The sequence below is a fragment of the Desmodus rotundus genome, chromosome 13, assembly GCF_022682495.2.
Source record: "Desmodus rotundus isolate HL8 chromosome 13, HLdesRot8A.1, whole genome shotgun sequence".
NCBI classification, from domain to species: domain Eukaryota; kingdom Metazoa; phylum Chordata; class Mammalia; order Chiroptera; family Phyllostomidae; genus Desmodus; species Desmodus rotundus.
Window position 1 is genome coordinate 89939126 of NC_071399.1, and position 27458 is coordinate 89966583.

The 27458-nt window shown below is 47.4% G+C and overlaps 2 protein-coding genes across 3 annotated transcripts; one reads left to right on the forward strand and one right to left on the reverse strand.

Annotated features, from left to right (window-relative positions):
• MED4 (mediator complex subunit 4) lies at nucleotides 1-17007 on the forward strand. Its single transcript, XM_024568546.3, has 7 exons — nucleotides 1-148; nucleotides 4786-4852; nucleotides 9960-10130; nucleotides 12138-12195; nucleotides 13338-13424; nucleotides 14478-14609; nucleotides 16135-17007. The coding sequence occupies exons 1-7, from the start codon at nucleotides 24-26 to the stop codon at nucleotides 16305-16307; spliced, it is 813 nt and encodes a 270-aa protein (XP_024424314.2). The 5' UTR covers nucleotides 1-23; the 3' UTR covers nucleotides 16308-17007.
• On the reverse strand, nucleotides 11260-27419 carry NUDT15 (nudix hydrolase 15). 2 transcript variants are annotated; one of them, XR_002975536.4, is made up of 5 exons: nucleotides 27250-27419; nucleotides 23455-23651; nucleotides 17633-17809; nucleotides 15945-16058; nucleotides 11260-12049 (listed from the first exon to the last, which is right to left on the reverse strand). XR_002975536.4 is itself a non-coding variant. In XM_024568547.4 (3 exons), exons 1-3 carry the CDS (start codon nucleotides 27405-27407, stop codon nucleotides 17652-17654), a joined length of 513 nt encoding a protein of 170 aa, XP_024424315.1. In that variant the 5' UTR covers nucleotides 27408-27419; the 3' UTR covers nucleotides 17341-17651. The 2 variants fall into 2 exon arrangements, 1 of the variants encoding a protein (XP_024424315.1); XM_024568547.4 differs by lacking the exons at nucleotides 11260-12049; nucleotides 15945-16058 and having other exon boundaries at nucleotides 17341-17809.
• Nucleotides 27420-27458: the final 39 nt, after the last annotated feature.

The following is a 27458-nucleotide window of genomic DNA, read 5'->3' on the forward strand; positions in this document are numbered from 1 at the left end:
GCCACGGCGGACTTGTGGGAAGCATGGCGGCATCCTCACTCGCGGAGAAGGAGAAGGAGCGGCCGGCTGGCGGCTCCGGGGCGGCGTGCGGGAACAGCACTCGCGAGCGGCTGCTGTCTGCGCTGGAGGACCTGGAGGTCTTGTCGAGGTAAGGCTGGAGGCCTGAGGGTCAGTGGAACTGACTCCGGACCGGCCGGCCCGGGGAACTAGCGCTGGGTTCGGGGTCTTGGCAGGGAAGGAGACTCCGGCGCGCGGTGGTCGTGGCCGTGGCGTCCGCTGCCCTCCAGGGCTCCAAGACGGCATTTCTCCCCGTTAGAGAACATGTTAGTGATGACAGTGACCCTGGCACCCCAAGACTGTCAGAACCGTAGCGGACCTTAGCGATCGCCGGGGCGAGTCCCTTCGACGGCGGCGGGTGCAGAGCGCCCGGAGACTGGAGTGACTGGACGACTCGGGGTCGACGAGGAGTTGCCCCCTCGCTGCCAAAGGGAGGGAGACAGACCGGTAAACAGGGACCCAGCAGCCGAGTTTACCGGCTCCGGGAGCCCTGGGACGCGGTCCCGGTGTCATCAGGACCGGCGTCCGGTGGGAAGGACTGGCCGCGTGGGAGGAACGCGTTGGCCGGATTGATTCCCTGGGCGGCGGGTAGCAGGAGAACTGAGTACGCAGGACTCGGGCCGGTGCCTGTTCGGATGGCTGGACGCGGTGTGCGCTGCAGAGGCGTCGGATGCGATCGCGTGTCCTCCATATTCCGTCCTCTTTCGGGAGAGTCTGATCAGTGGTAGCCCCTCTTAATGTCCTCACGTGCACTAGGATGTTACTATGGTTTTGCTCAGATTTGACCTCTTGTTCCCACCCGCACTATCTTACATCATCATCATGAGTCTTTTTTTTTTTTTTAGAGAAAAACATGGATTTGCTGTTCCACCCATCCATGCACTCATTGGCTGATTATTGCCTGTGCCCTGACCCGGGGGCCCCCTCATATATCTTACTTAATGCAGCCTCCCCACAGCTTTAGTTGACTTCATGCATCTTTTACTCTGTGTTGTCCAAGAGCAGAGCTGTCTTTCTAAAAAGCATCACGGATACTGTTCTGCTTTGAAGCATCTGTTAGGGTCCCATTGTCTCATGAGCTCAAGTCCATATTCTTCAGCTTAGTGTGCAATAGATGAAGCCCTTCTCCACTGTCCTCATTTACTGCTGCCCCCTCCCCTCACTGCCGCCTCCCCCAGGTTCCCCAACCTCTAGGGCCCCGCCCTCCACCTCCAGCTTGACCGATCATTCATTCATCCTGCTCAACTGTTGCCTTCTCTGCAGCCAATATTCGCTGACAGCCTTGGAATAAGTTTTATGTTGTATGACCAACCAGCATTTTATCTGCTGTGATTTAGTCCTTGCCACAGCGAGCACGACATACAGATTACTAGGTCAGCACACCGTGAAATGATGTGATGGAAGCGCACAGACACCGGAAGTTAAATAGCGCGTGTGTGTAATCCACTGTTGAGACTGCATCAGACGCAATGGCTGCCTGAGCACAAACGGGGCGCCTGCAGTCAGCGCAGTGGACAAGAAGCTGGGGCACAGGGGCGAGTCCTACTGTGTGGTCTCTGTGCGTGTTCACAGCTGTGTCCGCCTGTCTTTGGTGGCCTTGGAGTGAGTTCCTGGCTGAGACCTTGTCCTTGAAGCCTGTCAGTGATACCAGCTTGATTTCTTAGTGACGAGACCCAAGAAGACAGAGTTTTCTGTTTGAGTATTTAACTTTCTTCTCTGTGTGATGTGACCATCTTTGGGACAGGTAATTGCCCACTGCTTTTCTAAATGCTGGGGCCCACCGCCAGTTGAAAGGCCGCAGTCGTCCTCATGAGTGCTTTCGGAATCGCCGGTCACCCGAACTGTGTCCCCGAGTGTCGTGAAGAGCCTTGACCAGGTAGCTGTGTAGTTGTGAAACGAAATTGTGTTTCATTAGATTCAGAACAGCTAATAATTAATTGGAAAATACTTCTGTTGCTTCTCTGTGAGCCAGTTCTTCTACTTCTCTGAATTCTGGATCTTCTGTTTGAAATGGTCCTTTGAGCTCCTCCTCCTTTTGGGATAATTCTCACCTGAAAGCCACGTCTCATGCTTCACTGGCTTCTGAAATCCTTGCTGAGGAGTCTCAGTCAATTAACAAATGTTCCTTCTTATTTCTTCATTTTGACCAGCCATAGGGTGTGGGTGCAGTGATCAGTTTTTCTGTCACTGCGTCGGCTTTGGGACGGGGTGGCTGCTGCCTTTTGTTGGAGTGGGCTGAGTCTCGGAATTTCAGGTCTGTGCCTTGGGTTAGTCAGCGAGCACATTCAGCTTCTCACTCCTGCGCTCGGCAGCCCAGTAAGTCTCTCTTTTGAGCTTTCCTTACCGGGATGTAATTGGTTGGTCTGTTTCGCTGAGCAGCCCGTGTTTCACACTCACTAGCTCGGGAGCTGTCTTTCTGAGCCTGCCTGTCCCCTGGTCTCGGAGAATGCCTCTGGCGCAGGACAGCCAGCCATCAGCCTGGTGTTCTGGCCTCTGCATCGCCGCCCCGCTGCGCTGGGTGTCTGAGCCGGCTTCCCCGAAGCCGGTGGTGCCTGTAGGAGGTTCATGTGCTGTCCCCTGGATTCAGCTAATGAAGTAATTCCTAAGTTCTGTTAAATTGAAGGCCAAATCGAGGTTCTCTTGTTTGGCGGCTTCATCCTCTTTGTACGGAATTTCCCCTGCCCACCAAGCATTCAGTGTGTGGAGGGTTCGCTCACTGAGCAGTGAGCCGTCGTGTGAGTTTTCCTCCAGAACCTCCGTGTTTCTGAGATGTCTTCAGCTTCTGGTCGTACATGAACAGTTGAGATGCTGGGTTCTCTTTTGCTTTCTCTACAAGAAGCTGTGGTTCTCCCGTTGCTCTTTTTGCTGGAATGCCAAAAAGACTGATTTCTCATTAATTTGTTGTCCCTCTGCATCTGCTGACAGGTGATAGGCCGCTTTCTTTCTGCTTCTGTGGTGATAACCATTGTCTTAGAAGGTCCTTTTTCCCTTTCTCTGGTTTTCTCGTGACTCACCTGCCATGCTGTCTCATTTGCCCATCTCTCCAGAAGGACTGGGTGACAGTGGGTGAGTGAAAATGTCCCTCTTCGACGGTGCTGTGGTGTGTGGGTGGCTGGTGGTGGTGGTGGAGGGACAGCACGTGGCGGTTTGCCACCTGAGACGCAGGGAAATTTCTCCGCAGAACAAGGCGGCCCCAGTGTGGCTGGTGTTCCAAAGGAGGTCCCACCATGTGCCCAGACTGATTCTGTGACCTGTGCAGTTTGTCATCATCTTACTTTGTAAAATGAGGCAGGATGAGGAAATCTTTGCAGGAATTTTAAAAATAAAAACGTATAGACGGACTGTAGTCTGAAAGTTTTTCTTAACCTGCTTGTAACTCAGAATTCATTGCTCCACAGAAACCATCTCCACGGGGGTTTAGCGGTTTCCGCCCCAGTTACTTCTGCTTACCTCTCATTTGCTGGGGGTAGTGCGGTTGGCCTGTGAACAGTGCGGTGGTCAGGGACACCCCCTTCCCGTGTAGTCGAAAAGTCACGCGTACCTCTTGACTCCCCCGAAACTGAACTGCTGATAGCGAGCTGTTGACCAGAAGCCTTACCGATAACACGAGCAGTTAACATGCATTTATATATGCGTTACATACTATATTCTTACAGTAAAGTAAGAGAGAAAAGAAAATGTTAAGACAATGATAATGAAATACATTTTCTTCCTAACCCTTAACATTGGTTTTATTTCTGTATTTTCTTGGTTATTTTTGTCACCTGCATTAGGATTTAAGTGCTGTTGTTCACTTTTGTAACCCACACATATAGAGAGTGCCTAGCAAATAATAAGCACTCAAGAAATATTTGGTAAATAAGTGTATGAAGACCTTCTATTCCCAAAGCCCCTTTTTTTTCATTAATTACTAATTCATTCGTACACAATGCTGTGGGAAAGGTTGGGTCCAGTTGACACCACCCAGAAAAACAGTCTGGGTCCAGGCGAGCAGGAAGGAAGTGGAAATAGGAAGGTAAAAATAGCCTGGCGGCTGGCGGGAAGGTACGAACACGGGCTGAGTAGTAAGTAGTGTCAGGGAGCAATTGTGAATCTGGTCCAGCCTGCATAATCTCTGAAAAACCTCATCTATCAGCACATTTGGAATTAATATATAAACATTACCTGCTAGTCATCCTTTCCTGCTCTATATATTGGTTTTCTTAAAGGATTGGCAACTCTACTAAACGAGCTTTCTAGACAGACAGGATTTTATTATAGTATGTAAGAATCCCTTTTGTCTGATACCTGTTTGGTTGATGTAAGAAATTCAGTCCTGCCCTGGCCAGATGGCTGGGCGGGGCTGTTGTCCCACACGTCTAAAGGTTTGGCCTGCAGACATCCCTAACGTAGGAGTTTTTCCGCACAGAAACCACCCCTAGTGTGTTGGCTGCCAATTCTAGGCTGGTTTCTTTAAAGTGAAGCGAGACGCCCTCTCCAGGTAGTAACAAGTAAAACTTTCATAAATGAGTCTGACAGCACAGCTGGTGGGAGTGCAGTGCAGCGCAGCTGGTGAGGGCTGAGGTCCGCACTCCTGGCGGACTGGGGGGCGGTAGCCATGCGATGGGGGCTGTGGATGCTGAGAAGGCAGCTTGGCTGGTGGAGGTAAGCTAAGGGAGCCTCTCGTGTATTTCCCTTGTCAAGATTTTTTTTGTTTGTTTTGTTTTTAACTCTCTCTTTTTTTTTAAGGGAACTCATAGAAATGCTGGCAATTTCAAGAAACCAAAAGTTGTTACAGGCTGGAGAGGAAAACCAGGTAAGTGGCTTCCTTTTTTAACTCAAAACAGTACCAAATCAAACCATAATTTCTGCAAGCTTCCTATTTACTTTGTGTGAGAACAGTAAAATTGGGTCTTTTTAAGTTACTCATTGAAGCTTTTAAATTGCTGCCTGTGTCATTTCTGCAGGGGGACAGTGTGCTCCAGAAAGTAGTCGCCAGGGGTTTTGAGGTGTTGTTTCTGTTACACTTCTAGTTCCGGTCACACACTTGTTCATTTTTATCTGTTGAGTCAACCGCGAAAGCCTTGTTCGATGGAGAGGACAACAGGTTCTGGAACCCAGGCCGGCCCTTCAGTCGGGGTGCTTTCCCTAAGGCAGCCTGTCCAAGAGTGGAAGCAGAAGAGCCTGCAAGTGTTAGTGAAGGTTACTGGTTTCGTAGATGCTGAGTTTACAGGCAGATTTCCTTTTCTTTACACTTTTCGGTGCTTCCTAATTTTCTTCAGTGAACACGTGATTTTTTCTGGTTTAAAACTTTTCTTTCCTTCATTTTTATTGCTGACACTATTACAGACGTCCCCATTCCCCCTTTGCCCACCGCCACCCAGCCCCCGCGCCCCTTCCCTCTGGCCGCCCCACATCTGCGTGCCATGCACGTATGCTCTTCAGCTGGTCCCTTCCCCTCGCATCATCCAGTCCCTGCTTTCCCTCCGCTCTCATGGCTGTCCGTCTGCTCCGTGTGTACGTGCTTCTGTTTCTGTTTTGTTGGTCAGTTTATTTTGTTCATTAGATTCCATGTATGAGTGAGATCATATGGTATTTGTCTTCCTCTGACTGGCTTATTTTGCTCAGCATAATACTCTCCAGGTTCACCCGTGCTATCGCAAAAGGTAAGTTCCTTCTTTTTACGGCTGCATAGTATTCCATTGTGTAAACAGCTTTTTTGTCCACTCATCAGTTTTGGAAGATTGTGTGTTTCTAGGAGTTTATCCATTTCTTCCAGGTTGTCCAATGTGTTGGTATATAGTTGTTCATATTTTCTTACAAACTTTGAATTTTTTGGTGTCAGTTGTTACTTCTCTTTAAATTCCTGTTGTATTTATTTGGGTCCTCTCTCTTTTTTTCTTGGTCAGTCTAGTTAGGTTTGTTGGTCTTGTTTATCTTTTCAAAGAACCAGCTGTTGGCTTCACTAATCTTTTGTGTTTGTTTTTTTTTTAGATCCTCTGTCATTTAATTCTGCTCTGATCTTTATTATTTCCTTCCTTCTGCTCACTTTGAGCTTTGTTTGTTATTGTTTTCCAGTTCCTTTAAGTGTAAAAGTTAGATTGTTCTGAGATTTTTCTTGTTTCTTGAGGCAGGCCTGTAGTGCTATGAATTTCCCTCCTCGGGTTGCTTTCGCTCTGTCCCATAGGTCTTGGGTTCTTGTGTTCTCATTTTCATTTGTTTTGAGGTAACATCTGATCCCTCCCTTGATCTTGTCGTTAGCCCATTCATTGTTTAGTAACATGTTATTTAGCCTCCATGGCTTAGTGTGTTTTTTAGTTTTTTCCTGTGGTTGATTTCCAGTTTCATTACATTGTAGTCAGAGAAGATGCTTTCATGCCAATCCCTTGTGGCCTGAAATGTTTCTGTTGAGACACCAGCTGACAGTCTTCTGGGAGCTCCCTTGTAGATTTTAAGATTTCCTCTCTGTCTTTAACCTTTGGCATTTTAATTATGATGTGTCTTGGAGTGGGCCTCTTTGGGTTTGTCTTGTTTTGGGCTCTCTGTACTTCCTGGACTTACATGTCTTTTTCCTTCAGCAGGTTAGGGAAGTTTTTGGTCATTATTTCTTCCAGTAGGTTCTCAATCCCTTGCTCGTTCTCCCTCTTTTCTCCCCTTGTACTCCTGTGATGCAGATGTTGGTATGCTTCAAGTTGCCCCCAGTTTCCTTAAACTAGCCTCATTCTTTTAAATTCTCTTTTCCTTTTGCTGCTCCATTGGCTGTTTTTTTCTAACTTCCAAATTGCTGATTTGATCCTGTCCTTCATCCAACCTACTTTTTATTCCTTCCAGTGTATCTTTCATGTCAGATGTGGTATTCTTAATTTTCGACCGTTTTTTTTTTCTTGGTTTCTAAATCCTTTTTCATGCTGTTGTAGTCCTCACTAAGTTCCTTGAACATCCTTATAACCATTACTTTAAACTCTGTGTTTGGTAGGTTCTCTGCCTCAATTTTATTTAGCTCTTTTCCTGCAGATTCCTTCTGTTCTTTCACTTGGGGCCTGTTTCCTCATCTCCCCATTTGGGCTGTTTGTCCTTGTTTCTGTGTATTAGATCTGCTGTGACTCCCAGTCTTGGTTGGTCTTGAGTAGTAGGTGTCCAGGGGGACCCAGTGGTGCAGTTTCCTTGATCTCCTGAGCTGGGTGCTCTAGGGACGTCCTGTGTGTGGGTGACATGGGTCCTCCTGGTACGAGTGAGCCTGGATTGCTGTGGGCCCGTTGGTGCACAGGCCCGGCCCTCAGGCTGGCTGCCTGAGAGGCTTGACCCTGACCATGGCATGCGAGCTGCTGCGCCGGCACAGTCTCAGTGCAGCACAGACGTAACTACTCAGCTGGTCTTCAATTGGTTATTCAGGGTGAATGTTCCCTGATGTAGCTGTATTTCCAGTCTGGTCCTGGAAAAAGGTGAGTGCAAGATCCACCTACTCTGCTGTCATCTTGAAAAATCTCTCCTGGTTCAAAACGCTTCATAGAGGGTAACTTTTATAGTATGTGGGGGGGGGGGGGGGTTGCCACAATTTTTTAAAGAAGCTTTTAAAGAGAACATAGGAAGGGTTAACCTTTTTAAAGATGGAGTACAGAAGACAGTGTCTGATAAACCTCTTCTCCCTACCCGGTAGCCCGGGACTGTCTTCATGTCACTGTGTGCCGTGTGTCCAGGGCAGAGAAGTCTGATGCCCTCGCACAGAGGTGCCCCAGGGCACTAATTCTCTCAGCAGGAGGGGGACCAGCTAAGGCTACGAGCTGAAAACGGCTGCTAACTTATGGGATATTAGGGTGGGTTTTTTTTGTTTGTTTTGTTTTCAGAAAAAGAATGAAGCTAGAGACAAATGTGTTAACAGAATAATATCAGTTTCAGATGCTTTATTAATAAATAACGTGATTAATTATGAATTTATACAAAATGAGCAGAAAGTGAAATGTGAGTTTTGACTTGGTCCGTAGGCACTCAGTGCTTGCTTGCCCTGAGCCCGCACCCGGGTTATTCAGGGCTTGCCCACGGCCTGCACAGCCAGCGCCCGCCTTCCTTACACTTTGTACGGGCAAGCAGTTCTGAGAGCCGTATTCTGTACTCAGTCCTGTGAGTTCCTGTACAGTTTTCATTAACACAGTTACAGATTTGAGGGACATGCCCATGTGAAAACTTTCTAACCGCCATTTTATTTTTACATTTTCATACGTGTGGAATTTTAAAGTTAGAAGGGACCTTAGTGGTCTTCCATACAACGTCCTGTGAGATTGTTTCAGGGTGAATGAGTGAGCTAAAAACTCACGGATAAGCGGAACTAGAATCCAGCTCTTCTGGCTTTAGTTATTTAATTTTCTCTACTCAACAATAAAATCTAAAGAGGATTTTTCCTACTCTCTGGTAGTATATAAAAATAGGTCAGACTGTGTTAACTTCTTACAAGTTGTCATGGAACTAATGTGTACTCCTCACTTCGGTGTATGATTTCTTTTAAATAAAGCTCTTACGGAAATGGAACCTAGCTTTCTTCTGTGACTTGAGAAGAATGTGGATTATAGGCCTATTAAATGGAATACACTTTTTACAGAAAACGCTTCCTGTAGTTAATATAAGTTTTCAATACAGGATGCAACTCAATCTTTTGTGTATTGTAGCTTATAAAAATGAGAGGAACTCAGTATCTGATAGTTGACTTGCCTCTACAAATACCATATGATCTCACCTTTAACTGGAACATAATCAAAAGAAGAAAAAAGCAAACAAAATATAACCAGAGACATTGAGGTTAGAAACAATCTAGCAATAGCTAGGGGGGAGTGGGGAGGGGACAGTGAGGAGAGGGGATAAAGGACACATGGACAAAATCAAGGGGGAGGGTGGAGGTGGGGGAGGGAGGGGGGTTCGGCTGGGGTGGGGTGGAGAGATGGGGAGAAAAGGCACACAACTGTAATTGAATAACAAAAATTTTTTAAAAATGAGAGGAGCTAAGTATCAAAAGGAACTTGAGAACACATGTATTTCTCAATCTTTAACAAATTTATAATAATAATTTTAAAATTGATTCTGAATTTTGATAGCAATTTCCTTTAAGATATATTACTTCCTATTACGCAGTAAAATAAGGGTATTTAGATCAGATGGCATCTCCTGTAGTGCGGGGGGGGGGGGGGAACGATGATGACGACTACCCTTCATTGAGCTTTTCCGTGTGTACTTAGCATGCATGACATCACGAGTCCTGGCAGCAACTCTGAGGGCGCAGGTACTGCTGTTCCGCCCTCTTCCCAATGGGAAAGCAGGCTCCGAGGGTCAGGTGACCGTCCCTTGTCATAATGCTAATCAATGAAAGCCTAGCAATCTGAACCGGAACTTTCTCTTTTCTGCTTCTTAATCTTCATAGTTATTGCCAAAATTCACTTACTGTTTTTTAAAACCACTCTTTTATCCTGTTAAAGAGTACTAGGCATTAAGTCACAGGTTCTGTGTGACAGTTATATTTTTCTAATACTAGCACAAATATGTAATAATAAAAGACTTTTTTAAGTTCTTGGTGCCAACTAAAATCATCTCAAGAACCAGAATTCAGGGGAACCTCCACTGCATTGTGTTTTCAGGATAAACTTTAAAGTTTTTTCTTCCCTGGGAGATGAATAAACTAACTGGTTTTGGCATATTGTTACTGATGAAAGAATAGTTTTGTTTTGTATGAAAGAATAGAGTATAATTACAAAAAGAAGAAAATCTTAATCTGTTTTCCAAAGTAATTATAAATAGGTTATTTTTATTTTTAATAAGGATTAAAAATACCTGGAGGTATTAAAATTTTATGTCCCCCAAATTAACAGGTGGGTTCCTTGTTTCATTGGAATGGAGCTTTTTAATACTGTTATCTCCTTTAATCTACCGCTGTTTCACAGGTGCTGGAGCTGTTGATTCACAGGGATGGGGAGTTTCAAGAACTGATGAAACTGGCGTTTGATCAGGGCAGAGTCCACCATGAGATGCAGCTTTTAGAAAAAGAAGTCGAGAAGAGAGACAGTGACATTCAGCAACTGCAGAAACAGCTAAAGGAAGCGGAACAGATACTCGTAAGTTGGCAGCCGGGTTATTTAACAAGGATATCATTTATTTAATCTATTTTTTAAAAGATTTTATTTAGTTATTTTTAGAGAGGGAGGAAGGAAGGGAGGAAAAGAAAGGGAGAGAAACATCAATGTGAGAGAGAACATCAATTTAGTTGCCTCTTACATTCACCCCAACCAGGGGCCAAACCTGCAACCCAGGCATGTGCCCTGACCGGGAATTGAACCAGGGACCTTTAGCTTTGCAGGACGACACCCACTGAGTCGCACCAGTCAGGGCCATTTAAGGTATTTTTGAGAAATAAGTCTATTACTAGTATTTTGAAGTGGCAGAAACTTGGTTTTCCAAGTCTGAAAGTGACAACTTGTCGTTTTGGTTTAACGAAAGGCCGTTGTCATTTTCTTTTTTACTTCCTGTTTCAGACAGCCATATTACCGTTGAACGACATTTTTATTATTTACTTTAATTATAAAAATATTTCAAAATATATACCAACTTTATAAATAAAAATTTCATTATTTGGTTTCCACCCTAAACTAGGTGCGGTTAGGATAGACGTCAAGCGCCCTAGTTTTTCCTTTTCTTCTTAATGGCTACTGTTTCAAAGAGGCAGTTTATTTGCTCACTTGCCCAGTTACTTCACTGAATACAAACTAAGGTCACTGCTGTACGGTATTGCAGACACAGCTGAGTTTGAGTCTCACGTGGACCAGACGTAGCTGGCATCCCTAACCCCGGTAAATCTCTTCAAAATGTGTCAAAAGGGGCTCTAATACCTAGAAGCCTGAAAGGTTCAGGGTAAATTAACCACTTCTGCTAGAGAAACGACCCCAAGTAAATACTTCTTTAAAAACATATAATAAAATCTAGTTTTCATTAGGAAAGTAATACTTGCTTATCAAAAGATATTCAGAAAATGCAAAAAAGTAGCAGAGGATGAAAAGGCCTTTGGTCCCACTGCTCAGACAGCTGCTATTCAGTTTCGTGTGGAGCTCCAGTCCCAGGTGTATGTATTTCTCACTGTATTGTAATTAGCAGGGTACTGACAGGTTTTCTGTCACTACTTATTAACACTTCAGCATTTTCCCTATAATTATATCCTCCTTGTTTAATCTTCTAACTTTTTGATACAAATAATGCTTTGGTGAATATCCTTTCGGAAAAGCTTTTCTCCTTCTGCATTTCTGATTGTTCTTTAGGTTAATTTCCAAACCCGTAATCCCTGAGCCGAAGACAGTGAGCACTGGGCTTCTCTGTAGAGGCCGTGGCAGCCGGCAGTCACCGGGCACTCGTGCGCCAGGCAGGCCCTGTGCCTGACATGCCAGGTGCATTATCTCAGTCTTCATGGCAATTCTGGGCGCCAGCACCCTTTTCTCATTTCACATTTGAAGAAACCGAGATTTTAAATGAAGCTCTGACTTCCTTGTTCAAGGAGAGTAAGAAGTAGAGATGGAGTTGAACCCTAAGCCTCTCCGGCGCCATATTCTTAACCACTGGGTTTGGGTGAGGATGCGCATCCGGGCTCCCCTCATTTTGCCCGCAGCGTACGTGCCGTTGTGGGAAGCGGGAGCGGTCCACAGCAGGCAGTAAGCACGGGCGTAGTGGTGGCGCATGAATAAGAGCATGGGTCCCAGAGTACACCTTGTCAATGGCAAGAATATTTGGGTATTTTATCCTCGAACTAGGTGAAAGGATAGTGGTTCATGGTGGTCTGTGTCTCTTCTCTGTGATAGAAGACATAAAAAAAATGTTCGTGAAGTGTCCAATTTATACATTGTTTCCAGCAGCTAATTTGTGAATGAAGACTCATTCAGGAACGTGTTTCTTTCGTTAAGTGTAAGTGTGATGTCAGTGACACTCAGTGCTGTTTCCAAATGTCGAATGTCGCCTGTGAGCTGGGGGGGTTCCAAACTGGATGTTGGCCCTGTGGGGTAAACGATGTTGTGAGTTAAGGAAAAAACTGTGCTTGATGTAGTTAAGAATAAACCACATTTCTCTTTAATGTTCTTTAGGCAACAGCTGTATACCAAGCAAAAGAAAAACTGAAATCAATAGAAAAGGCAAGAAAAGGTTAGTACTGTGCGAACACTGAATGACCTGAAAAAATTTAACTTTTAGTCTCAAGAAACTGATGAGAGTGCTATTAGTAATCGTTTACTGCTGTCAGAAGGTTCTGATAAACTTTCCTTGTAAAGCGTCTGCGGTCTCCTGGCGCTCTGCCTGCACATCGCATCCTTTTCCAGGTGATAGGAAGCAATAACAAAAGGCCGGGTACGGCTGTGGGCCCGAATGTGTGAGACAGACAGTGGGTTTGCAGAACTGTTGGGACAAGAGGAGAGAACTGTAGGCTGAAGGCAAGCAGGAGTTGAACTGGGTTTTGAAAGACAGGACAGAATGGACAAACACCCGTGGTCCACCTTAGTGGGACTGAGAACCTCACGGAGTCAGAATCACGGCTTTGGGGCGTGCGCGTGTTGTGTGGGGCAGCGGCCAGTGCGCCCTCCTGCTGCTCTCTGAAAGGCTTCCGTTGGCGGCCCTTAGTGTGCCTGCTGACGTTGGAGTCGCCGTGAGCTCTGACATCAGTCTGGTACGTCCTCTCGGCAGTCTACACTTAGTGGTCTCGCCTTGTCTGACCTCCCTTTTCTTGTTTCAGGTGAGTGCTGGTTGGTACATGTCCTTCTGGGTGGCTTTTAGATCTATAAAAACACGTGTACCAAGAACAGTATGAATGCACAGGTGGACGTATATTCTAAAAAATCAGGCTAGGCTGTCCCGCCTCACAGCTTACTGTGTTCCACTTCATGAGGATGCTGTGAGCATCTTTCTACTCCAGTGCAGTTGCTGAGTGGCAGTGTGAGCCGCTGCCCTGGTGGGACAGCAGGTGAGCGCCCCCGGGAGGCGGGCACCCCGTTCTCGTGTGTGTGCTCGCTGCTGCTCCCGGAAGAGCCGCAGAGTGGGATGGAGGTTAGGAGCAGAGGTCACTGAGCGCCGTCACGCTGGTCTCCCAAATGTACTGCTTTCCTTACGTCAGCTGGACGTCTTGCTCTTTGGTTTGGAAATACATGTATGACTTAAGTTTGCGATATACATGCAGATACCAGGGAAGGCAGGTAACGTAGATTATCTTCAGATGATCTAACATTTAAGTATCATATGTAGTGGTCATGAGCATCGTTAAACTCCCGTGTTTACCTGACTCCCGACTCCCGCAGGCGCCATCTCCTCGGAAGAAATCATTAAGTACGCGCACAGGATCAGCGCGAGTAATGCCGTGTGCGCCCCCCTGACCTGGGTTCCAGGTAGGAACGCTTCCCTCTTTACTAGATTGACGTGGCTTTGAGAATTCTTAGGTGACTGTGCGCAAAAATGGGAAAAAAGATTTAAATGTGGAATGCATTTAAATATAGAGTATGTAAATCATTATATTTTCATATCCTTAAAGTCTTACAAGAATATAGGTCATGGATTTTATCAGTTTGGTTTTCTACTATGCTACGGACTATTTGGTTTCATTTTTTTAAATAACAATAAATTTTTAAAAGTGCAATATGTGATGATTCTAAAGCTATAGATTTATATGCCTGTAAAGCTCTGGCTGGCTAGAAGCCAACTTCCAGAGCCAGTAGGATTTCCACAAACTTCCAGAGCCAGTGGGACACAGACAGTGGCGGCCCCTGGTGGCAAAGACAGAGCACGGGGCCCCGAGGGCACAAGCGAGGGGCTGGGAAGAGCCAGAGCTGGAGAGAGGGCAGAGGGGCCTGGGCTGCGGCTGTGCCACCAGACAGGGACGAGCCATTTGCGGGGAGCCATCTCTCGGCCTCAGTAACTCCCGGTGGTGTTTTGGTAATTTTGCCATATTAAAAAAAACTAAGGATAACTATACTGTTTGGGGTAATAGGAAGTTTGTGAGAAACATTACCGAATAGTTGGTCCAAATCTGGCCAAGATTTTATCAATCCAGAACTGCTGTTTAGTATGCTTTGTGACCGGAAATAAAGATTATTGGCTCCTGATTCTCCACTGGAGCTCTGTCCTGTACACCAGAGGGTTGCAGTTGGAATCCCAGCTGGGACGGGCACGAGAGGCAACTGATCAGTGTTTCTCTCACGTCGTTGTTTCTCTCTCTCCCTCCCTCCATCAGTAAATTATCCTCACGTGAGGGTTAAAAAATACATAAATGTTTTTATATAATCCTCTCAGTAGCAGTTGATAAGATGACCTTTGTATTCCAAAACTGAAGATACAGCTTGAGTTTTTCCAAGTGAACCAAGGACAATCAGTACTTCGGGGGCATGAATGCTTAGTCACGTGTGATCAAACTAGAAGTGCTCTGTTTCCGGGCCTGTTTTTAGGGGACCCACGGAGACCGTACCCGACTGACCTGGAGATGAGAAGTGGGTTATTGGGCCAGATGAACAACCCCTCCGCCAACGGCGTGAACGGCCACTTGCCTGGGGACGCGCTGGCCGCAGGCCGACTGCCAGGTGTGTTGGCTGGGAGGGCGCCGGCCCCCGGGGTTGACCCAGCTCGTGCTAACGGCAAGCTTCCCTGCCCGCCTCTTCCACCCTCTGCTTTCTCTGGTTTAAAGACTGTTCTAGATGGAGGTTATGAAATAGGGTAAACTGAGTTTTCTGTTTCTCATTGGTGAATATGCCATTTTCCTCAGGCTGCTCTCATTATTTTTATTGTTCTAAACACAATTTTTTTAATTGTGAAAATACTGTATAAACAGAGTAGCAAATACATATGTTCAGTTTAAAGATTATAAAGTAATACACTCCTGAAAGACCCCCAAGTTAACAAACGCATAACAAATCTTATAGGCCTTTAATAATGTTATAAAATAGTTTTGTGAGACTTGGTTCCTTCTGAGCTTCAGGCTCCCCCAGGTTTTGCACACGGGTTTGTGCTTTTCTTGCATGTACTTCACGTTCCCCATATTTTATCTTTCCTAGAAGTGACTTGCTCTGATTTGGTAGAACACTTAGTAAGCTAAGGAGAAACCGCCCTGTCCGTCAGCCACGTTTTGGCATTTTACCCACATCCGCATCCCAGGAACACTCTCACCGTCAGCGCCGTGCTCTAGACAAGGTCCTGTCCCTCTGGCTGAAAGCATCGGCGTGTGAGCGGCCCAGAGAGCAGCGGGTGGCCTCCCCGCGCCCTCGTTCCCTGGGTGCTCCTCACTGTTCTCCGGCCATCGAGCCCATCATGGGAGGAGCAGTAGATACGGGGAGCTGTGCTGCCTCTAGGAGCAAGGCAGAGTGCCCAGGGTTCCCCCACCCCGTCCCCGAGAGCGCTGCTCACATCGTGACGCCCTTGGTACAGGGGCTACTGCCCTGGCCCCTGGATAGCGGAGCAGTTCCACGGGGGGGTCACAGGCCAGAGCTGGCAAGCAGGAAACGACCCACTAGAACCCCAGGAAGACGGACCAGAAGGCCACGCTTTGGGGTAATGGTGAGACTTGCTGGGAAGCCGTCTTCAGGGAGGCCACTGAAAATGGCCAGGCCAGTAGCAGGAGTCCAGCATCCAGGTGCCACAGAGTAAGAGGGGAAGCCTGGGGTCCCACAGGAAACGCCAGTCTCCTCCCCACCCCGGGAGAGGCCCTCCAGTGCCCTCTACTGACAAAGCTTAGTATTGCGGCTGCTGGCAAAGGAGTGATGGTCTCAGGGTTTGGGGAGCCAAGGAGAAGTGTGGAACCAAAGGCTAAACCGCAGTTTAAACTCGTAACACGCAGTACAGATTGTATTAGCTGTTTACACATGTGAAGAATATACAGAGCTTTGCAAGATGGTGGTGGTGTAGGTGGATCTTGTACTCACCGGCCAGGACCAAACTGGAAATGCCTCCCGGAAGCAGCCACGCCGAGACTGCTCGTCAGGGTGGCTCGCAGGCTGTGGTCGGGGTGGGGCCTCTAGGCTTGCGCCTCCAAACACCTGCGCGGAGGAAAGAGGCACCTCGAATTAGGTGATGATGGGGAGAGGTCCTTACGCGTGCTTCTCTCTCCTCCAGATGTCCTTGCGCCACAGTACCCCTGGCAGTCAGGTGACATGGCCATGAACATGCTGCCGCCCAACCACAGCAGCGACTTCCTGTTGGAGCCGCCGGGGCACAACAAAGAGAACGAAGACGATGTGGAGGTGATGTCCACGGACTCCTCGAGCAGCAGCAGCGACTCGGACTGAACAGCGCTCGGGGCTGAGTGCTGCGGGAGGGTCTCCCCACAGCAGCCAGCCAGGGGAAAGAGCCCCGCGATACTGGCTGTTGGGGAACTGTGCCCCATGGAAAGTCACAGTGGGCTTTCTGTTTAAAGCAAAGATCATGATTTTAGTTCTAAGTCATTGGGTGACTATTTAGAGGATAATCCGAATTTACTGCTGGGGGGAAAGAGATGATTCAGTTCAGTGCGGCCTTGCCCTGCTCTCTTCCAGCTGTGTTGGACTTGCGTGTGGTCATTCTGGGGCAAGCTTTCAGGGAAATGACCCGTGTACCTGTCACTAGTGGGCCTCCTGGAATTATTTAGAAAAGGCGGCAGATCACTGAATGTGCATCACGTCAAGATAGCAAAAATCCTCCTTGAAAGTGAAGGTTGTGCCCTGGCCAGGTAACTCGGTCGGTTAGGGCGTGGTCCTGGTACACAGAGGAGGTGGGTTCGCTCCCCGGTCGGGGCACACGCAAGAATCCACCAGTGAGTGTATCACTAAGTGGAACAACAGCTCGGTTTCTCTCTCCCCCAACCCCAAACTCTTTCCTCTCTCTCTAAAGTCAGTGAAGTTAAAAAGAAAAGGTGAAGGTTGTCGGCTTCTGTCAACAGAACAGGAGAAATTGCTTCAATTTGTACTATTTGTAATTACTATAATTTCTGTAAATAAACTAATTTATTTGTACTCCTTATACTGTTATTTTAATTTAAACTCCCTTCGGTGTAGCTTAGAAAATTATCTCTGTAAATCTGGTTGCATCTTATACGTTACTAGTAGAATTCTGGCTTGTGCCTGCACAGTATATAGTTGTATAGAGTTGCACTGTGTACAGCTAAACTAGTGATCGCACTTGGCAGGTTTCTCAAAGGCTCACACTGCCATTCTTTATCTTCTAAAAGAGGGTAAGAACTTTTTGTTAATTCATTTATAAGTAACAAAACTCATCTCAGGTTCACATGAGTAACTTTCATGAAAAATAATGAAACAAAGACAACAGAAGAGTGGCACTGTCTCGCATTTTTACACACTTCTTTAATGTCTGGTTCATATTAATAGAGGAGGGCTGGATTCTGAAGTCTGCTTTTACATTCATTCCAGTACAGGGTCACATGTCACGTGGCCTCGGGACAACTCCTCTGTACACTCACGGAATACAATCGGAACATACTCCCGGAACGCTTTCCACAAGCACTGAAGGGTGCAGGTACATTAAGAGACAGAAAAGAAACCGGCAACGATATGGAACTGTTTGGATAAAATGGAGTTGTTCTGAAATAGACACTTTTCATTCTCCGACGGGACCTTACTCTGTCTGGTCTTTTTCAGTCAGGTAGTCTCGTCCATCCACGGGTGATTCCCTCCGTAGCCCACCAGATGGTCCAGATCTTCTCTAAAGGGGTTGTAGCCTTGCTCCTTCAAACAGCGCAGCGCCCAGAAAAGCTGGTCCGGTGGCGGAAATTCTTCCCAAGGAACCCACTCCCAACCTGAAAAACAGACACCAGGTCTATTTAGTTGAAAGGAAACAAAGGTTATTCATTTTGGCAAGTTAACCTAAACTTAAAAAGTTAATTAAACTTAAAAATAATTTGCTACTGGTGAGAGTGCCGTAGGGGTGCTATGCAGTTAGCGTGGCTCACAAACAGGTTTGCGTCTAGAATGAAGATCTGAGAAGAGAATGGTGATCATTTAAAACATGCCGTCACTTGAATGTGAAGGTGAGTTTACAAGGCCCACTTTGTGGTGAAGCCCAGATTTCATGTGATTCTACTTCCATCTGGACATTGCACTAAACCAAGTGCACAGAGCTTGATACACTAGGGGCCAGGCCACAGTAACAGGTTTCCTCACCTACAAGGTCACAACAGGCCTCCGCTCCCTGCATCTCTCAAACCAGCAGCAGAAGCTCTACAGAGAGGAAAGAATACTCGGGGCCAAACACAGAGGAGACTCGTGGTTTTGAAAACTATTGAGGCAAGAACGACATAGCAGTGTCTATTAGTTGTAAAATATGTGAAACCCTAGAGAAATCAGCTCTGATTGGTGCTAGTAACCTCAGGGCTGATGAGATCACACCGCTTGATTCTAGAGAATGGAATTTTCTTTGGTGATTTACATGTAAGTCACATGGAAGCACAGATGCCCGTGACGGGTGAGTGCATGTATGACACTAAGCTGTACATTCCGTGCTCTAAGTAAGTTCCTTTATGACTGCATGAATGGACCTACGTGTCAGTACTGCTTCTGCCATTAACTATTTCTCTGCCTAGAAAACCCAAGTATGTAGTTTACTTGGGGGGGATTGGGGGGTGGGCAGAGTCCATGAAACTGGAGTAAGTTCAGGAAGGGCTGGTGAGCAGCTGACCACAAACTAACACACACAGGGGAGAGACTGCCCCAGGAAGTGTGGGAAGGTGCTGAACTGACTGAGTCTCAGGAGAGCTGTCGGTAAAGTTGACCCCATCTCCTAGAAAAGGAAGTGTCTGGCTGACCCCTAACGATAATCAGTCGGCTGGGGCAGACGGGTGGAGGGAAGCTGCGCTAACGGGTAAACCGCATCAGGGCTCCGAGATCCAGGACCTGGTGAGCAGGGGCAGACACTGCATCTCTGCGTCACAAATAAAGCAAAGCCTCACTGAGCCCCTGCCCCTTGGTCAGGGTGCAGCTGGTTATCAACCAGAGCTTTCAACTGGGAAAAAAGTAAAAGTAATTTCTGCTATATTCTTACTAAGGGATGCAGAAAGGAACAGGCGTTTCTGACAAACTCTGACTTGGTGCCAGTAACCTTGGGACTTATGAAACCACGCCCCTTGATTTGAGGTGATTAGCATGTCAGAGTCAACACAATGAAGACGGACGCGCTCATAAAGTTACACACAAGGAAAAAAGAGCCACAAAGCATATAGAAACTACTTAACACTACAACATTCCAGCCCTGACGGAGTGGCTCAGTCGTCCTGCACACACACTAGGTTGCGGGTTCGAGTATCGGTCAGGCACACACCTGGGCTGTGGGTTCAATACCCAGTCGGGGCGTGAGTGGGAGGCAACTGATCAATGTCTCTCTCTCATCAATAAGCGTGTCCTCAGATGAGGATTAAAACATATTTTTAAATTAAAAAATTATGATATTCTAGGAGGAAAACAACCCATACAATAATACCAAAAACTCAATACAGAACTTCATGAAGTAGAAGAGTGATCTCTTGGAGGTCATTTAAAAAGTGGGCCAGTCTAGCTGCCATGTCAGGAACCTTGCGGAAACAGGTGTGCTTGCACCTCATTGCCCTGTTCCCTCTTCACCACATTCTGACGCTGATTATGAGCCAGGCCAGTGTCAGCCCCAAAGAGTCACAGGTGAGTGAGCCAAAATACCTGCTCTTTGTAGGGTCGTTAAAGCAAGAGAAGTATGATTTGAAGTGGAGCTGCTGAGCTGCCTTTGAGATGCATTCTGAGCACCAGGGGGGAAATCTAGACAGCAACTAGAACCCCAGGCCTGCAGCTCAGGAGGGCAAGGTGAGAAGCCCTGATGTGCACCGGGGTTCGCCAAATGAGGCTTGTCAGCCAATGGGGCCTTCCGTGCTTCCTCCTCTGCACCCTCTCTACCAACGAACGCCTTCCATTCCACGTCTGCTTCTCGAGAAGCATGCGAGCATAAAAAACGATTCCAGATTCTATCACATTCGTCTCTTCTAGTCTCAGGACATTCTGCCCATAGGAAAGATGAAAATAAGGAAATGTTCTTTCAAGCTGAGGGCCCTATCTTAAAATAACAGTAACCTGTGCTGATGACCTGAATACATTACACCTCAAAACTAATGTTTACATGTTCAGTTACCTGCAATATATTTTGCTTCACAAAAAGTAAACAGAGTCCTACCAAAAATACTAAAATGGAAATAGGCATATTTAAATTTTACTTTAATATTAAAAGGCCACTTAATCAACTGCTTCTCTCCACAGCTTCCGAATGTCCAGACTATTGGTTTTTGTTTGCACTGTTGATGTCCTGGGCTCTCTCCTCTCCAGCCCCTCATTCGATCTGGGATACCTGGGGACGTGAGAGGTAGGAGGGACTTGTAGAGAATACCGCCAATAAACCGGGCACCTTTCTTACCTACGTCTCCGGCCTTCCACTCCTTGAGGCGTGAACAATTTTAATTCACCTTAGGCCAACCAAAGGCTTTTGGATACTTTTGGGGTGCTGCTTTGTGTGACAAGCGATATAAGAAATACACACGTGGTCTTCACCCCTTTTCCCTGGAACAGAGTTCCTGAACGCTCTGTACGTTCCTGAGCAGTAGAGATGAGAGAAGCATCTTTTTTACTCATAAAATACCCCTTTCAACCACACCTACGTTGATGCTAATGAGAGGACTGGTGGCCGGGGACCCCTAGACAGCTTCAGGGTAGGGGCTGGTCACCAGACAGGCCAAGACATGAGGACAGGGCACTTTCAGCCGCACCCCCAACCCCACCTTAGGGGAAAGAAGGGGAAATTGAGATTGAGTTAACCACCAACGGACAGTCACGGGATCCATCCTAAGTTCTTACATGACGGAACCTTCGTAAAAGTCCCACACAACTCAGCCTGGAGAGCCTCCGAGTTGGTGGGCACACCCAGACACTGGGAGGGAGACACAGAAGCTCCGCACCCCTCTCCCACACCTCGCCCCGTGCATCTCTTCCATCTGGCTGTTCCTGAGTTATATCCTTCACAATACACAGGTAATGTAAGTGAAGTGTTTTTCTGAGCTCTGTGGGCCACTTTAGCAAATTGTTGACCCTGGCAAAGGGGCTGTGGGAAGCACTGATATATAGTCACGTGATCAAAATCACAGGCAGCCAGTCCTTCTGCATGGTGTTTGAAGTGGGGGCAGTCTGTGCAACCAAGCTCTTAGCTTTTGGGGTCTGGGGGTAACTGCACAGGCTGGGTCCGGACTGAACTGCCTTGCAGGCCAGCCGGTTGGCTTTTGCAGAGTTGGAGAACTCGTTGGCATGAGTAAAAACCCACCCACTTGGTGTCTGAGGTGTTGTGAGTAAAACGGCTCAGCTCACACTCTGCTAGTTCAGTTTAGGGGATTCCAAGCAGTTATGAAGCAGGAGACAGCACAGGAAGAACCCTGAGACTGCGCTGCTGTTACCAGCCAGTGTCTGGCGTCCTGGTTGCCAGGAAACGGCCTTTACCACTTAGGTAGAATGAACAGTAAACTGAGGCAGGGAGGAGGAAGGAGACATGTCTCACATGAGAACTCAGCAGTCCTGAGCCTGGTCTGATAACATTGCCAGGTGTTCCAACATCACAAGAAACACTCTGCTAGCAAGAAAGAGGAAAGTCCCTGAAATTCTATGTAGCGTTTCTACTACCTGGGAAAGAAAGCCTTGAAACTGTGCTTTTGTCTCAGGGCCTGGAAAGCAAGAGAGGGTCCCCGGTGCCCAGAGCAGCAGCCCACAAAACAACTCTGGTTAATCATCTACCTCTGGTTACTATCTGTTTTACGAGGGAGTCCCTGATGCTTACAGAAAGAGCCCATAAATAACTGTAGAAAGTGCCCCAACTTTAATTAACTATCTGTTTTACACAAGATGAACAAATGGAGTCCGGAGCAAGATAAGGATTCGGGCTAACAGACCCCACACATACCTAAGTCTGGGTACTCACATTCCCCCAGGAAAGCTGGCACCACATTTACCCGTCAATCAGTATGTAACTTTTTTCCCCTCTCCACCACGTCCTCAGAACAAAGCACTCACTCTCTCCCTTGGGGGCTCGGGGTGCTCTTGGCTCCCGGGCCACTGGCCTCTGGCCACCCTGGTCTTCAGTCGCTCTTACTTTTGCTGCCCTGCTTTGCCCTGAAACTTCACCTTTCACCCCCACTCTACCCAGTCCCATTCTCTTCCACGGGAACAGATCACTAATAAACTGACTTCACAGTAACAGATTTGCTGATCCGTCATTCTTTACATGTGTCAGCTGGAAGAACCAGGTCTCTCCCATCAAAAGTTATTTTGTTTAAAATATTCATATGACTCGAGAGACCTTCGGTTAGAACACGCCCTTGGGTTCATTCAATCAAACCCATCTCTGAAACAGTCAGACGTGATTTATTTTTTCCATAAACAGCACTTCCTCCAGGCCTCTGTCTACACAGCCCCTTCCCTGAGGCCCCGCCTGGCCACCGGCCCCCCTCTCTTACACAGCGTTTTCTTCTTCATCCTTATTGTTACTATCATAAAATACCTGCTGATTTGCTGCCTTTCCCGCTGCTAAAGGTCAAGTCCAGGGACTTTATTCTATACACCACCGGTTCTGCAGTGCCTGCCTACACCAGTGTCTGGCACACAGGATTTGTTGAATAAAGAGAGTATCCCACATTAGAAAAGAAATTAAGTATTTACAGGGTGGGCCCAGTATAAGGCCACTTGAGCAAAGTGTCACATGGCAAATAACCTATTCGTCGAGTTCGCTATTTTCCTCTGCAGCTCCTTTTCTGTTTATGAAATCTGAAGAGAGATGACACACGCAAAGCCCCAAGAACCGCGCTGAACACGGAGTAAATAATAAAGACCAGGCACTACGGTGCGGGCTGTCAGGGCCCTCCCTCCAACGCCAAGGTCACAACTATTCTGGCTGGCTGGCCACTCCCTACACAAGGAAGTCGTTACCTCTCTCGTGCAGGTGAGAAAGCTCAGGAAGAAGGCACAGTGAATGTTTTGTTTAAGATCAGAGTTTGTAAAAAGCAAAACAAAACCAAACACTCATCATAAAACTAACATTTACTGCTTCCTGTGCCCACCAGACTCTGAAATGCAGTAACTCCTTTTCCCCCACAGCAGCCCGCCTGATGCAGTCAGTCCCTGTTACAATGACAAGAAAGGCGGCAGAGAGAAGATAACGCACTGACTCGCCCACGGTCACAAAGTCCTAACTGGAAGAGTCAAAATGCAAACCAGGCCCCTTCTCTGTCCCGCTCTGGCCTCCTGACGCCAGGTTTGAGTAGATTTACATTTCTAGGCGAAGAGGATGTAATTCTCCTCATTGGGCAATGTAACATAATATTCCTTCAGATGACAGACTCTCCACAAAAAAAAAAAAAAAAAAAAAAGGCATCATCATACAGAATTCTCTTACTTTCATTTTTGTCGGGCTCGACATTCGTAGGTTCTGAGTCATAGGTCACGTCCACCTCTCCTTTCATTAATATGGTGACATAATGGTAATTCTCTTTCTCCACGAAAGAGTTCACAACCGAGGCAAAGCGGACGTGTTTCAGGCGAAGAGCTGCTTCCTCCCAGGTCTCCCTCCGAGCACATTCTTCCCAGCTTTCTCTGGAAAACAGAAACACTCCATTGTATCCGATTCCATTTACTTACCTTATTTTTTTGCCAGAATTTCTTGGGTAGAAACTTCTGGTGGAAAGCAAAAGGAACTGGAGTTGGTCCCTGCCTTGAAACAGTAGTTCCTACACATTCTGTGTCCCCTGTGTCTAGTCATCTGAAGACAGAACGGAAGCCTGTAGCCAGCTCAGCACTAGTTCCGACACCTGGAAGCCGCATGCGACCAGGAGGCGGTTCAGTCTGTCATTCAGAGCACGGCGTTTGAAGTCAGCTAGACCCAGGTTTGAGTCTGAAGTCTCTCTCTCTCTACCTGGGACAAGTAAAAACAGAATAATGTAAAAAAAAAACCCCAGAATGATAGTGTCTCAAGTTCGGACTTGTCTAGCAAGTCCATTAGTGTCTCACGGACTTGCTGCCTGTGTATTATCAGGACGGGGACTACGTTTTCTCCTGGAGCCTCAGAATTGCAATCCAAGCCTCACAATGGAGAACAATCCCTCCAAATTCCCAAGCGGACAGAAGAAGAGCAAAAGGTGCCACGTGATCTCACGGGCTTGCTGAGGCCCCCAGAGCGCCCACCCTACCCTGTCCACACAGAGTCAGGAGGTCTCTGGGAGGGAAGAAAGTTGTGGGTTTTCTACCTGGTGGGCATGTTTCCCTTCCTGCTGATGTGGGGCCAACTCTGCCCCCAAACCAAGTGAGGGGTGCTCCAGGAGAGTTAGTCCTAGAGATGGGGTGCAACTCCCAAGGAGGAGATACTGCTGTGTCGCAGCCCTGCTGAAGACACGCGTGACGAGGCATGGAAATTCTTGGCCCACATCAACGCCTCAGAGAAGAGGGGCTGGGAGAGTAACAGCTCTCAGGTAAGTCTGCAATGTGTCCTTTGGTGTGTAGGGATGCTTGTCCCTGCGGAGGTCATGGCTGATCTGAGACATACAAACTCTTTCCTCAAATACTGTTACCTATATCGGGTGCATAGGTTCAAGGTCATGTCTGGTCGTACGTGACTCATGTTACACCATGACATTTAAGCTGTCGGTTTGGTAACAACGTGTGTTTTGTAAGGGTGTGTATCTCTCAGATACACATGACCTCTGCAGGGTTGTGAACATACAGGCTGCTGCTCACTCCCACTTGGGAAACTTGGAAGGAAGGAGACTGGCCAGAGTGGCCCACAATGGCTGAGCAAGGGAAACGGGCAGCAGCGAAAGCATTACTCCCACTGGGGATTCCTTTTGGGCCAGGCAGACTGCTGGGGACCCCAGCAGAAAGCAAATGCAGGGTGGCGTGCCAAAAGCAGGAGCCAGTGGAGGGGGGCCAGTGCCACCATGAGTCACTCCCCTACGTCAGAGAGCTGTGCAGAGCAGAAGTCCCTGGAAGGCTTCCAGACAACCAAGAAGCACAGCCCGAGAAAGCCAGCACACATGTGACCCTGCTCCCAGCAGGCAGCAGGGATGGGTGACAGCAGCACCGGGCCTGGGAAGGGTTTGCGCCCCCTCTTCCCCAACTCACCGCAGAAGGACGGAGCCCAGACACAGGAGAAGAGGAGGAGGTGGGGAAAGCGAATCAGGGGCCCATCCCCTCTCCCCTCCACAGGGAGAGAGAAATGCTTGGAAGTGGATCACAACAGCCAAAATGTGATTTACTTTTATAATCAAGAGACAGGAAAACAGTCGACTTCGCAGGAAACACAGCGGAAGCAGCAGCAATGGGAAAGATAAATCCTGTTTGAAGACAATGGGAGGAGGAACTTAAGCCATTACCTGGTCGTTTCCCATCAGGTTTAGCTCACTCAGCACACCAGTTACACACAGATAAGTAAAAGCTTCTGTGTGAGGAGCTTAGCATAGACTGTATCTAGCACTTAGTAAAAAGCTCACTGAAGTTCAAAGTTGGCTCTTATCAGTCGATATTTAGTCAAGACTCCAACATCATCTTGTGTTATTGAGATTGCTACCACTAGCCTTTGCTCTAGCAATTATACACTAGTTAGACCAGTGCTTCATTTGTGATCTAAGGTTGGCTAATGCCCGCCGACAACAGACTAACTAATATGGTGTGTCTATATACACTATTTGCTCCTTACTGTGGGTATGTATTAACTGATGGCTCATCTTAATTCCCTGAAAGTGATAAACTTACTGATGCTTTTTAAAACTCTGAAGACCACCATGGCCAAGTAGCTCAGTTGGTTAGAGCGTCCTCCCGATACACCAAGGTTGTGGGTTCGATTCCCAGTCAGGAGGGCACATACAAGAAGCAATCAATGAATGCATCAATAAGTGAAACCACAAATCGATGTTTCTCTCTCTCTGTCCCCTCCACTTCCTCTCTAAAATCAATTTAAAAATATACAGATTTAAAAAAATAAAAACTAAAGTTGTGAAGACTTTTAAAAACTCCATGTGCTGGAAGATCGTAAGAGTCCCACAGTTTATAAAGAACAGTCTGATGAAAAGGCACCAGGATCAAGCCCCTACTTCTAACTACCACTTTACAAGGAACAGGTGGACCACATTCTTCAACATAGCCTGGGGGGAATGTTAGGGTTAGAGATTTAAAAAATTTATTAACCACAGGCAACACGCGCCCTTCGTGTGATCTCCATTGGTGCAAGATAGTAAAAAGAAACTTTCAAGACAATTGGGGAAAACGGCAGATTGGGTATGCTATTAAAGAATTATTTTGTGAGGTGTGAAAATAGCTGCGTGGCTCTGTTTTTAAAAGTTTATTACAGGTACATACTTAACTGTTTCGGGGTGGTATAATAGGATCTCCGAGATGTCCTTTGAAATGGTCTGGAAAACAAGGGGTGTGTGTGTCTGTTTTGGGGAGCAGTAAAGCAGAGACAAGAACAAGCTGAACGATGGGTTCGTATTCACTATTTCCTCTACTTTTACGTAGGTTTGGAACTTTTGATACTAAAGGAAAAACAAGCCCTGGGTCTGAACGCTGTAGATGTCGTTTGCCTGCTATTAACTCGAACCGTATTCTCCACTTCAGAATGCACCTTTTGGCCCAATCCCAGGCAGAACTGCCTCTTAACCGTCCAATTTTCTCTGTCAGTCTGATGTATCCTCCAATCACAGCATGCCAAAGCGCAGAGGTCTTGCGAGAGTACTTCGCCCTCCTTCCCCATTTTAAAGATGGGGAAGCTGAGGCTCAGAGAGTTTCACTAGCCTGCAACTGGACGTACGCGGGCAGGCACCAGTAAGTACACCCGCGTGCGTTTAAATCACCAGGAAACCTCGAAAATCTTTTGACTGACCACGCTGGACTGCTCGAGGTTTACAAATACCCGCTTTGTGTCTTTTCTGGGTAAGCACCAAGGAAAACACATCTCACGAATCAACTCCCAGCCGCGGCAGGGCAGGCGCAGAGATGCAAGGGCTGAGTGGGCGAGAGCACCCTTCTCCCACCCTGGTCCAGATGTGCGCCCCCCGTCGGCCGGCATCCCCGCGGCCCAGAGCCCCGCAGGAAGCCACAGAGCAGCGAGCGAGAAAGGACGCAGCGTCGCGCACGCAGCGCAAGAGCTCGTCCGCCCCAGCGTGTTCCGCCTTTCCCGGCTCGGCCGCGGGGGGCTGCTTACCCGAACTCCAAGTGACCCCCAGGAAGTTGGAAACTGCCAGCTCCGAACGAGCCTTTCCTCTTTCCCAGGAGGACGCAACGAGGATGCCTGCAGCTAGTCACCACCACTCCCACCCCGACTCCGGGCCGCCGCGCCCGCGAGTCGGTGCCGGCGCTCATAACGCGCGAGGATTCTGCGAGCCGCTGCGTAGTGACGTTGGCCCCGCCCCC